Source organism: Heptranchias perlo, chromosome 6 (assembly GCF_035084215.1).
Source record: "Heptranchias perlo isolate sHepPer1 chromosome 6, sHepPer1.hap1, whole genome shotgun sequence".
Taxonomy (NCBI): Eukaryota; Metazoa; Chordata; class Chondrichthyes; order Hexanchiformes; family Hexanchidae; genus Heptranchias; species Heptranchias perlo.
The window spans coordinates 110,392,111-110,405,460 of NC_090330.1; the positions used below are offsets into that span (position 1 = coordinate 110,392,111).

A 13,350-nucleotide genomic window follows, 5' to 3' on the forward strand; every position below is an offset into this window, starting at 1 on the left:
GGAGGAGGCGCGTGTGGAGCATAAACACCGGCATAGACCAGTTGAGCCGAATGGCCTGATTCTGTGCTGTAAAGTCTATGGCATTCTATGTAATACCTTTACAGACAGTCTATGCAGGCAAACAGGACACGGCAAGTTCTGTAGAAAAGAAGTGCACTGTTGCACAATTTGAAGTTACCCAAAAAGATTACAAGGAGTAAGGACATTGGGAAAGAAATCATACCTTATCAAGCTTGCGGGATCGAATAGCGTGAGCAGCCCTGTGGTACTGGGCCGTGAGGTAAAGGCACTGGGACAGCCAGTAGATATCCTGGGGCTCCTCTACAACACAAAACAAGACCACAACACTTAAATATGTCAACACTGCAGCTGGCACGGACAGCACACAGCGAGCAATCCCCGGGGGGGGGGGGGGGGGGGGAATATTCAGTGCTCCCAGCAGGGAGCTGCGCTCAAGGGAAGTGCGGGTGGGAGAACTGCCACTAACATGTTGCAGCCTTACCCCTGAACACATAGCTCCCCTGCTGAATTTACCCCTGTATGTCTTACCAGGCTTGCTCTACGGTACATCTCACTATCCCAGCCAAGATTATTGGATTTCTTTCATTGACATTGGTTTCCATTATAAAGCAGTGAGGTTATTTGAAGATTTATGAAACACTTAGTTCCAGCATGGCAGTGCGAATAAATTTCTTAGAGGTTTGTATAATACAGATTATATACAGAATTGACTTTTTTTTTACAATTATTACCAATAACCTAACCTTTTTATATAAACACTAGTGTTAATCTCCTGTTGTTGCACAGACAACAGGTAAACACAAGTATTTACATAACGCTCTCTCTCACTGCCCTTCAGCAGTCAATCAGTTCACTTCCCACTTTAAATCTTTCCTTCCATTCTGCAGTTCCTACTGAATCTGATTCCACCGCCCATTCAGGGAGTGCGGTCCAGATCCTAACGACCCTCTGTGTGAAAAAAAATTCTCCACGTTTCCCCTCTGGTTCTTTTGCCAATTATTTTAAATCTGTGACCTCCGTTTAACATCCCACTTACCAGTGGAAACAGTTTCTCTCTATTTGCTCTACCAAAACCTCTCGTAATTTTGAATGCCTCCATTAAGTCTCCCCTTAACCTTCTCTGCTTGAAGGAAAAGAATCCCAGCTTCTCCAGTCTCTCCACATAACTGAAGTCCCTCATCCCTGGAACCATTCTAATAAATCTCCTCTGCACCCTCTCCAAGGTCTTGACATCCTTCCTAAAGTGCGGTGCCCAGAGTTGGATACAATACTCCAGCAGAGGCCAAACCAATGATTTATAAAGGTTTAGCATAACTTCCTTACTTCTGTACTCTATGCCTCTATTTATAAAGCCCAGGATCCCAAATGCTTTTTTAAAAAAAAAACAGCTTTATCAACTTGTTCTGCCACCTTCAAAGATTTGTGTACATACACCCTCAGGCCTCTCTGTTCCTGAACCCTCTTTAAAATTGTACCATTTAGTTTATATTGCCTCTCCTCATTCTCCCTACCAAAATGCATCACTGAACACTTAAATTTGTTAAATTTCACCTGCCATGTGTCTGCCCATTTCACCAGTCTGTCTACCTCTTCGGAACAAAGCGTTTTCTGAGAGAGGTAAATATTCCAACTGAGGATGTTAAATCTTAGTAATCATTTGGTTTTGGTCGCACTCTATGGTTGAGGGAATGAATTAACATTTAGGCACATTTATGTTCAGACTCGCTACCGACCAAAATTAGAGAGTTGTTCAAATGTTTTTGCGTAGACCTTTGAATTATCAGCCCCGTGTATCCATACTGACCTTTGAATTATCAGCCCCGTGTATCCATACTGACCATTGTATTAATCAGCCCCCGTGTATCCATACTGACCATTGTATTATCAGCCCCCGTGTATCCATACTGACCTTTGAATTATCAGCCCCGTGTATCCATACTGACCATTGTATTATCAGCCCCCGTGTATCCTTACTGACCTTTGAATTATCAGCCCCCGTGTATCCTTACTGACCATTGTATTATCAGCCCCCGTGTATCCATACTGACCATTGTATTATCAGCCCCCCCGTGTATCCATACTGACCCATTGTATTATCAGCCCCCGTGTATCCATACTGACCATTGTATTATCAGCCCCCGTGTATCCATACTGACCATTGTATTATCAGCCCCCCGATGTATCCATACTGACCTTTGTATTATCAGCCCCCGTGTATCCATACTGACCATTGTATTATCAGCCCCCGTGTATCCTTACTGACATTGTATTATCAGCCCCCGTGTATCCATACTGACTATTGTATTATTAGCCCCCGTGTATCCATACTGACCATTGTATTATCAGCCCCCGTGTATCCATACTGACCATTGTATTATCAGCCCCCGTGTATCCATACTGACCATTGTATTATCAGCCCCCGTTTATCCAAACTGACCATTGTATTATCAGCCCAGTGTATCCATACTGACCATTGTATTATTAGCCCCCGTGTATCCAAACTGACCATTGTATTATTAGCCCCCGTGTATCCTTACTGACCATTGTATTATCAGCCCCCGTGTATCCATACTGACCATTGTATTATCAGCCCCCATGTCTTGTTACTGATCACTAAATTATCAGACACCTGTTTCCTGACTGACCCATGTATCCTGACTGACCATTGAATTATCTGCCCCCATGCATCCTTACTCTTAGCGTCACATTCAAAATCGCAACACTAAGAGCGTCACAACAAGTCAACTGTTATAAATCACTGGTTAAAGCCTCAGCTGGAATACTGTGTCCAATTCTGGGCATCACACTTCAGGAACAATGTCAAGGCCTTGGAGAGGGTACAGGGGAGCTTTACCAGGATGATACCAGGGATGAGGGATTTCAGTTACGTGGAGAGACTGGAGAAGCTGGGATTGTTGTTCTTCGAGCAAATTAAGGGGAGATTTAATACAGGTATTCAAAATTACGAGAGGTTTGGTAGAGTAAATAGGGAGAAACTGTTTCCACTGGCAAGTGGGATGGTGACCAGAGATCATAGATTTAAAATAATTGGCAAAAGAACTAGAGGGGAAACGAGGAGAAATGTTTTCACACCTGAAGCACTCAGACCTGAAACGCACTCCCTGAAAGGTGGTGGAATCAGATTCCATACGAACTTTCAAAAGACAATTGGGCATGTATTTGAAGGGGACTAATTAGCAGGGATATAGGGAAAAAGCTGGGGTCTGGGACTAATTGGACAGCTCTTTCAGACAGCTGGCACAGGTACGAAGGGACGAATGGCCTCCTTCTTTGCGGTTAGATTCTATGATTCAACAATTGATATATTTTCCGGTTATGTAAATTTTAAGATCAGGTACGTGGGATGGAAGAGTCAGAGTGGGCCCGGCTACTACAAGCACGAGCGTCGATACAAGAGGACCGAAAGGGACAACCAGTCACAGCTGGCAGTGGAAGAGGAGACCGAGAGTGAGCCGGAAATCCAGAACACAGGTCGTACTCGCAGGGTAAGTTTCATCTGACTAAAAAATTGAAATAATAAAAATGAGCTTACCCCGTGATATTGAAGCAACTTTGTCCGCCCAGAACAGAGCACTCTGATACTGTTGCTGCAAGGAAAGAAAGTTAAAGTATTATTACTTTTTACATAGATTGTATCGCATCAGTGTCAGCCGTGGCTCGGTGGTTGCACTCTCACCTCCAGTCAGAAGGTCATGGGTTCAAGCTGCACTTCAGAGACTTGAGCACAAAATTCAGGCCGACGCTCCTGGTGCGGTGCCGAGGGAGCGCCGCGCTGTCGGAGGGTCGGTGCCGAGGGAGCGCCGCGCTGTCGGAGGGTCGGTGCCGAGGGAGCGCCGCGCTGTCGGAGGGTCGGTGCGAGGGAGCGCCGCGCTGTCGGAGGGTCGGTGCCGAGGGAGCGCCGCGCTGTCGGAGGGTCGGTGCCGAGGGAGCGCCGCGCTGTCGGAGGGTCGGTGCCGAGGGAGCGCCGCGCTGTCGGAGGGTCGGTGCCGAGGGAGCGCCGCGCTGTCGGAGGGTCGGTGCCGAGGGAGCGCCGCGCTGTCGGAGGGTCGGTGCGAGGGAGCGCCGCGCTGTCGGAGGGTCGGTGCCGAGGGAGCGCCGCGCTGTCGGAGGGTCGGTGCCGAGGGAGCGCCGCGCTGTCGGAGGGTCGGTGCCGAGGGAGCGCCGCGCTGTCGGAGGGTCGGTGCCGAGGGAGCGCCGCGCTGTCGGAGGGTCGGTGCCGAGGGAGCGCCGCGCTGTCGGATGAGACATTAAACTGAGGCCCAATCTGCCCTCTCAGGTGGATGTAAAAGATCCCACGGCCACTATTGGAAGAGGAGAGGGGGGGGAGGGGGAAGAGGAGAGGGGGGGGAGGGGGAAGAGGAGAGGGGGGGGAGGGGGAAGAGGAGAGGGGGGGGAGGGGGAAGAGGAGAGGGGGGGGAGGGGGAAGAGGAGAGGGGGGGGAGGGGGAAGAGGAGAGGGGGGGGGAGGGGGAAGAGGAGAGGGGGGGGAGGGGGAAGAGGAGAGGGGGGGAGGGGGAAGAGGAGAGGGGGGGGGAGGGGGAAGAGGAGAGGGGGGGGAGGGGGAAGAGGAGAGGGGGGGGAGGGGGAAGAGGAGAGGGGGGGGAGGGGGAAGAGGAGAGGGGGGGGAGGGGGAAGAGGAGAGGGGGGGGAGGGGGAAGAGGAGAGGGGGGGGGGGAGGGGGGAAGAGGAGAGGGGGGGGAGGGGGAAGAGGAGAGGGGGGGGAGGGGGAAGAGGAGAGGGGGGGGAGGGGGAAGAGGAGAGGGGGGGGGGGGGGGGAGGGGGAAGAGGAGAGGGGGGGGAGGGGAAGAGGAGAGGGGGGGGAGGGGGAAGAGGAGAGGGGGGGGAGGGGGAAGAGGAGAGGGGGGGGAGGGGGAAGAGGAGAGGGGGGGGAGGGGAAGAGGAGAGGGGGGGGGAGGGGGAAGAGGAGAGGGGGGGGAGGGGGAAGAGGAGAGGGGGGGGAGGGGGAAGAGGAGAGGGGGGGGAGGGGAGGGAAGAGGAGAGGGGGGGGAGGGGGAAGAGGAGAGGGGGGGAGGGGGAAGAGGAGGGGGGGGAGGGGGAAGAGGAGAGGGGGGGGAGGGGGAAGAGGAGAGGGGGGGGAGGGGGAAGAGGAGAGGGGGGGGGAGGGGGAAGAGGAGAGGGGGGGGGAGGGGGAAGAGGAGAGGGGGGGGAGGGGGAAGAGGAGAGGGGGGGGGAGGGGAAGAGGAGAGGGGGGGGAGGGGGAAGAGGAGAGGGGGGGGAGGGGGAAGAGGAGAGAGGGGGGGGGAGGGGGAAGAGGAGAGGGGGGGGAGGGGGAAGAGGAGAGGGGGGGGGGAGGGGGAAGAGGAGAGGGGGGGGGAGGGGGAAGAGGAGAGGGGGGGGGAGGGGGAAGAGTTCTCCCCGAAGGGGCGGGCCCTGTCCCGCCGGTGCGCCTCGCTATTTCCCGAGTATGAACCTGGGGCTGCCCCACGGTCTCCCCTCACCCGGTCCCCCCCCGGGCCCTCCTCACCCCGGTCCCGGTCCCCCCCCGGGCCCCCTCACCCGGTCCCGGGCCCCCTCACCCGGTCCCCCTCACTCGGTCCCCCTCCGGTCCCGGTCCTCCCCCGGGCCCCCTCACCCGGTCCCGGTCCTCCCCCGGGCCCCCTCACTCGGTCCCGGTCCTCCCCCGGGCCCCCCTCACCCGGTCCCCCCTCACCTGGTCCCGGGCCCCCCTCACCCGGTCCTCCCCCGGGCCCCCTCACCCGGTCCCGGGCCCCCTCACCTGGTCCAGGTAGTCTCGGACTCGCCGCCGCAGCCGCTCCGTTTTCTGCTTTTGGTTCATTTTCTCGGCTTCACTCAGCGCCAGTTCCACCACTTCCGGCCGCCTGGCCGGCCGTCTCACACATTCCTCCCCCGGAGCACAGCGGCCCGGACAAACGGTCCTACCCTGCCAGCATGCCGCAAGGGGGGACCTCTCATCCTCTGCACTCACAGCACTGCACAGACACAATCCCAGCCTGGGTGGGGTCGCCTGGTATTTGTTCAGCTCTTAGAACCAGGGATATTTTAGGAATGATTGCCATCAGCAAAAGTGAAACAGATTGTAAATCCCCCCTGCACTGTATTCATAGAGTTTGAGACAGAAATTGATAGCCAAGTTCCGCACCCATGAGGACGGCCTCAACCGGGATCTTGGGTTCATGTCACGCTACACGTTACCCCACCAGCGAACAAATGTTATCTGTTTTTAATATAACGGGTCAGTTGCTGTCTTTTCTATGTTTCTACCTCTCTATCTCTGTTTTTTTTTGTTTGTTGTTTTTTTTTTGGTGATTTGTATATTCGGAGACCTTGCAGGTAACACCTGTCTGTCTGCACACTGATTGCCTTGGCAACGGGCAGTTGAAAAAACTGTCTGTAATCACCAAGCATTGTTCTGTGAATTATAAATGCGACTTCATTTCGAGGATTTCATTTCACATCGTTCACCTGACGAAGGGGGAAGCCTCCGAAAGCTTGTGAATTTAAAATAAAATTGCTGGACTATAACTTGGTGTTGTAAAATTGTTTACAATTGTATTCATAGAGAGCTGGGGTTTAGTTTACCTGACAGGATTACTACTCTGAATTAGTGATTGCCACTCCTAATGATTGAGTACCTCTGAGCACCTCCCAAACCCACAACCTCTACCACCTAGAAGGACAAGAGCAGCAGGCACCACCTGCACGTTCCCCTCCAAGTCACACACCATCCCGACTTGGAAATATATCGCCGTTCCTTCATCGTCGCTGGGTCAAAATCCTGGAACTCCCTTCCTAACAGCACTGTGGGAGAACCGTCACCACACGGACTGCAGCGGTTCAAGAAGGCGGCTCACCACCACCTTCTCAAGGGCAATTAGGGATGGGCAATAAATGCTGGCCTCGCCAGTGAAGCCCACATCCCATGAATGAATTTTTTAAACAGTTGGTGATTGCCACTCCAAATGATTAATTAAGAGTTGTAATCAGTGTTTGCCAGTTTGATCGGTGATCACTGCCCCACGGAGTGCTGGCCACTCCTAATGCGGAGGGGATGTAAATATCCTGGGCTCTAAATCCATGGGACATTCACCAGGTTTGGAATCACTGTCCACCCCTTTACAAGGCAAATATCATCAGGGGACGGAGCCAGTGGGAGAGACTCCCAGTATCCTGTTGGCCTTGTTCAGTCAGGACTTGGCAACTCTCTGCAGCTGTACAGCGTGAGTTTAGGCATAACCCCCACCTCTGAGCCCAATACCCCTGCCCCTGCCATTCAGACACCCTCAGAAGACACCAGCAATGAGCTGGCCCACACTCCACTGTCGCTGCAACTCTCTCAGCCAAGGAGCCTGGACATATCACTGCACTCCCCCTGAAACCACCAGGCAAACAAAATGTACAGTAGCTTCATAAGATATGTCTGTGAGTGTACACTTCGGAGAATTCACTGAAAAATCCCGAATTTAACCAGTGCATGGAAACAGACTCTGACATGGACTGTGAGCAGGGCCCAGCATTCCTTTGTCCTGTACTACTGCTCCCCTGACAGCAGATGGTGGTGTTGATCAAAGATAATGTGGAACATATTCAAACATTAGAGTCGTCGCAGAATAGGAAAGGCTCTTTGCTGGTCGAAGCCCCTCCCTCCAATACACCAACTCGCCCCTCGAAGCCTCTCCCTCCAATACACCAACTCGCCCCTCGAAGCATCTCCCTCCAATACACCAACTCGCCCCTCGAAGCCCCTCCCTCCAATACACCAACTCGCCCCTCGAAGCCTCTCCCTCCAATACACCAACTCGCCCCTCGAAGCCTCTCCCTCCAATACACCAACTCGCCCCTCGAAGCATCTCCCTCCAATACACCAACTCGCCCCTCGAAGCCCCTCCCTCCAATACACCAACTCGCCCCTCGAAGCCTCTCCCTCCAATACACCAACTCGCCCCTCGAAGCCCCTCCCTCCAATACACCAACTCGCCCCTCGAAGCCCCTCCCTCCAATACACCAACTCGCCCCTCGAAGCCCCTCCCTCCAATACACCAACTCGCCCCTCAAAGCCTCTCCCTCCAATACACCAACTCGCCCCTCGAAGCATCTCCCTCCAATACACCAACTCGCCCCTCGAAGCCCCTCCCTCCAATACACCAACTCGCCCCTCGAGAGCCCCTCCCTCCAATACACCAACTCGCCCCTCGAAGCCTCTCCCTCCATACACCAACTCGCCCCTCGAAGCCTCTCCCTCCAATACACCAACTCGCCCCTCGAAGCATCTCCCTCCAATACACCAACTCGCCCCTCAAAGCCTCTCCCCTCCAATACACCAACTCGCCCCTCGAAGCTCTCCCTCCAATACACCAACTCGCCCCTCGAAGCCTCTCCCTCCAATACACCAACTCGCCCCTCGAAGCCCCTCCCTCCAATACACCAACTCGCCCCTCGAAGCATCTCCCTCCAATACACCAACTCGCCCCTCGAAGCCCCTCCCTCCAATACACCAACTCGCCCCTCGAAGCATCTCCCTCCAATACACCAACTCGCCCCTCGAAGCCCCTCCCTCCAATACACCAACTCGCCCTCGAAAGCCCCTCCCTCCAATACACCAACTCGCCCCTCGAAGCCCCTCCCTCTAATACACCAACTCGCCCCTCGAAGTCCCTCCCTCCAATACACCAACTCGCCCCTCGAAGTCCCTCCCTCTAATACACCAACTCGCCCCTCGAAGCCCCTCCCTCCAATACACCAACTCGCCCCTCGAAGCCCCCTCCCTCCAATACACCAACTCGCCCCTCGAAGCCCCTCCCTCCAATACACCAACTCGCCCCTCGAAGCCCCTCCCTCCAATACACCAACTCGCCCCTCGAAGCCCCTCCTCCAATACACCAACTCGCCCCTCGAAGCCCCCTCCCTCTAATACACCAACTCGCCCTCGAAGCCCCTCCCTCCAATACACCAACTCGCCCCTCAAAGCCCCTCCCTCCAATACACCAACTCGCCCCTCGAAGCCCCCTCCCTCCAATACACCAACTCGCCCCTCGAAGCCCCTCCCTCCAATACACCAACTCGCCCCTCGAAGCCCCTCCCTCTAATACACCAACTCGCCCTCGAAGCCCCTCCCTCTAATACACCAACTCGCCCCTCGAAGCCCCTCCCTCCAATACACCAACTCGCCCCTCGAAGCCTCTCCCTCCAATACACCAACGCGCCCCTCGAAGCCCCTCCCTCCAATACACCAACTCGCCCCTCGAAGCCCCTCCCTCTAATACACCAACTCGCCCCTCGAAGCCCCTCCCTCCAATACACCAACGCGCCCCTCGAAGCCTCTCCCTCCAATACATCAACTCGCCCCTCCCTCCAATACACCAACTCGCCCCTCGAAGCCCCTCCCTCTAATACACCAACTCGCCCCTCGAAGCCCCTCCTCCAATACACCAACTCGCCCCTCGAAGCCCCTCCCTCTAATACACCAACTCGCCCCTCGAAGTCCATCCCTCCAATACACCAACTCGCCCCTCGAAGCCCCTCCCTCCAATACACCAACTCGCCCCTCGAAGTCCATCCCTCTAATACACCAACTCGCCCCTCGAAGCCCCTCCCTCCAATACACCAACTCGCCCCTCGAAGTCCATCCCTCTAATACACCAACTCGCCCCTCGAAGCCCCTCCCTCCAATACACCAACTCGCCCCTCGAAGCCCCTCCCTCCAATACACCAACTCGCCCCTCGAAGCCCCCTCCCTCTAATACACCAACTCGCCCCTCGAAGTCCATCCTCCAATACACCAACTCGCCCCTCAAAGCCCCTCCCTCTAATACACCAACTCGCCCCTCAAAGCCCCTCCCTCCATACCACCAACTCGCCCCTCGAAGCATCTCCCTCCAATACACCAACTCGCCCCTCGAAGCCCCTCCCTCCAATACACCAACTCGCCCCTCAAAGCCCCTCCCTCTAATACACCAACTCGCCCCTCGAAGTCCATCCCTCCAATACACCAACTCGCCCCTCAAAGCCCCTCCCTCTAATACACCAACTCGCCCCTCAAAGCCCCTCCCTCCAATACACCAACTTGCCCCTCCCTCTGGTACATTAACTCTCCCACTGAAGCCCCTCCCTCTGGTACATTAACTCTCCCACTGAAGCCCCTCCCTCAAGCACATTATGGGCTTGATTTCCACCCATAGGTGATTTAGCGGCAGAGCAGGACCATCACCCGCCCGTGTGGTCCTGCTGCAAACCTCGTGATTTGTCCTCCAGTGCCCTCATTATCAATGTAGGCTGGGGCTGGAGTCGGAATACAGCTCCTGATTGGATTAGCGACGGTGGGAGGGGAGAGAGGTAGAGTTCTGGTGCAGGTACTCGGATACATCCTTAGAGGTATCGCTGGCTGAGTTGGGGCCAGAATTGGTAGTGTGTTGGGCACTGAGGGTAGGATTCCCCATCAGAGGGTGGGTCAGGCCGCGTGGAGAGAGGAGTCAGAGCAGTCAGTGCAAGCTGCACCACACAGGCCAGCCAATGTAAGTCGAGGCTGCACCGCCATCAATATCCTCCATCACTGATGGACCCACCACTCCCTCTCGTATCTCGCATCGTCTTTCCCTGTCCGCTCTTGGCTGTCAGGGGAACTCACGCATGGAAAAGGGAATCTCTGCAAACACCCAAGCACCTTCTGAACTCAAAGCCACTCTGCCGACTCACAGGACCTGCTACAGGGGCTACTGCTCGTCTTCAAAGGCGCCTCATTTAAAGGGGCAACGCACCCGCACTTCGACAATGGCCCAGAATTCCCTCGGAGGTGTTCCCGCTCTGCGGCCGTAACGTTTCCGGAAGTACAGCGGAAACGCCACTTATGCTCGTAGACGGGAGTTTCTGCACCTCCAACGAGGTTACTGTGGAGGAGCAGGAAGAGCTCCTGGGAAATCCTGGGCCATTGTCTTTTCTCCCCTGCGAGGAACAGCTGGTCCATAACCAGTGCCAGAGAAATACACCCAGGGGAGGAGCCCCATCACAGAAACCCCTGAGCCCACGTGAGCAGAAAATCGTAGAGCTGAGGGACAGGTGAGGCTGAGGGAGAGGGGGGGGCAACAGAAAGACCTTGCATTTCTATGGCACCTTTCACGACCTCAGGACGTCCCAAAGTGCTTTAGAGCCAATTAAGTACTTTTTTGAAGTGTAGTCACCGTTTGCAATGTCGGAAACGAGACCGCCAATTTGCGCACAGCAAGATCCCACAAACAGCAAGGAGATACTGACCAGATAATCTGTTTTAGTGATGTTGGTTGAGGGATAAATATTGTCCAGGACACCGATCGCTTGGTAAAAGCTGGGAAATGCTCATAGGAACAGGAGGAGGCCATTCAGCCCCTCGAGCCTGTTCCGCCTGTTCAATTAGATCATGGCTGATCTGTATCTTAACTCCATTTACCCCGCCTTGGTTCCGTAACCTTAACCCCCCCCTTACCCAACAAAAATCGATCAATCTCAATTTGAAATTTTCAATTGACCCCCCAGCCTCAACAAGCTTTTTTGGGGGAGAGAGTTCCAGATTTCCACTCCCCTTTGTGTGAAGAGCCTCATGAGTAGTCTCAGCTTAATGTGTTTCCTCAAAGTGTGCGCAGCTAAACAAGCTCCTCTTAGTTTCACATTATAGGAGGTAGAGGCAGGAAGAGGCCAGGAATAATGATAGCCATTCAGGCACTTCCAGACACAGACAGTGAGTGCAGAAAGGGAAGTGGGGGGGGGAAGAGAGGGGGGGGCTCAGAATGAACAATTAAAGGACATTTTACCCCTAAGAGTGGTGGATTGTGGGACAGTCTCCCAGTTAAATATTTAATGTTGAGCAGATTAATTCCTTCCAAAAATATGCTGGATACGTCTTTAGTTGGGATTGAGGCTGTAGGTAATAGACTGAGATGATTTATTGCTCTGTGCGACCCATGCTACTGAATAACGGAGAGGGGTTAAATATTCTGGGGTTTTCCTGGATTCTGTTTGTGGATCAGAGTGTTATTTACACATAAACTTCCCTGAGGAGATTAATGGATGCGTTAGAGGCTGTGATGAAGTAGACGGTACGTCATCTGCAGAAAAAGATGGGTCAAATGTATTTTTATGTTTATGTTTTTATGTTTATATAGTCACCATTGGCGGCTGTGCCTTCAGATCTGGAATTCCCTCCCTGATCCTCTCCGCCTCTCTCTCCTCCTTTGTTAAAACGCTCCTTAAAAAAACCTACCTCTAGGACCAAGCTTTTGGTCCCCTCTCCTAATATCTCCTTATGTGGCTCGGTGTCAAATTTTCTCTGATTTGTGCTCCTGAGAAGCACCTTGGGACGTTTTATTATGTTAAAGATGCTGTATAAATGCAAGTTGTTGTCTGTTCAAAACAGAAATGATTGCTCAGTTGTGTCAGAGATGAACCCCTAAGTACCTAAAGGTTCCATTAGTAACGGCCTGTCCAAATAGCCAACAAGCACATACTTTGCACGAAATGATCTTTCACCTTGGTACAGGAAGGGTGGGGTTGTTATTGAGTGGGGAGTTGCAACACAACGTCTGAGGTGCGCCCTTGCTGTGAATAACTTCGAAGAGAAATGAAAGGGCACAATTTGTTTGTTGTAAGATGTGCTCTCTGCGCAGTGTGGTTTGTGAAGGGTGGAGAGGAAGTGGGCAGGGAAGGTGAGTGAAAAACCCCCCTGTTAAAAACATTGGCCTTTTAGTAAGAGATAGCGATCAGCACGGAGAGGGGAGCTGTGCGTACTGACCAGATCACAAGGTGGGGCACCTAACAACTGTACAAATACAAATGCAAAAAGCAAAGCCACCCTTCGCACATGCAGCTTGATGTGTGATACCGCTAACACACTGGAGGGTCTCACAGATTAGAAAGCAAGATACTTCCCCTCACGGAGCCCTGAGTATCGAAAACACCGCAATCACATTTGATGACACATCTAACGAATCATAAATTGTGGCAACTTTATTTCACTAGAGCCCCAAATAAACACAAACAAGTTTACAATGATACAGCTTCCATTAAATTCTGGGCTCTTGTCCTTTGGCGACATGTACTCGCTATCATTTTCTTACAGTCTCTTCCCCCCTGCCCAATTAACCCCCCACCCCCCCCCCCCCCCAACTTTATCTGGGAGGATTCAGCAGGTAACTTGCTCCTCGGCAGACACCCAGCAGCAGGTGAGAGTGGCCTTGAAGGTCCATTCGGGGCAATCTGCTTTTCCTGTTCCTTTTGGGAACCTCCCATTTCCCCCTCCCCCTCATACTACCCCCTCCCATTCCCGCCTCTCCCCTCCCATTCCCGCCTCTCCCCTCCCATTCCC

General features: G+C 53.7%; 1 protein-coding gene across 2 annotated transcripts in view; it reads right to left on the minus strand.

Annotated features, from left to right (window-relative positions):
* Positions 1-5,909, minus strand: part of cdc16 (cell division cycle 16 homolog (S. cerevisiae)) — a 69,115-nt gene extending 63,206 nt beyond the window's left edge. Inside the window, exons 1-3 of one of the 2 annotated variants that reach the window (XM_067986632.1) lie at positions 5,779-5,909; positions 3,575-3,629; positions 224-321 (exon numbers count right to left, since the gene is read on the minus strand). In XM_067986632.1, coding sequence (XP_067842733.1) covers positions 224-321; positions 3,575-3,629; positions 5,779-5,838 — 213 coding nt within the window. In that variant the 5' untranslated portion in view covers positions 5,839-5,909. Of the gene's footprint in view, positions 1-223; positions 322-3,574; positions 3,630-5,778 lie in introns of those variants that run through there. The other variant, XM_067986633.1, reaches the window with a different exon arrangement.
* Between the last annotated feature and the right edge of the window lie 7,441 nt (positions 5,910-13,350).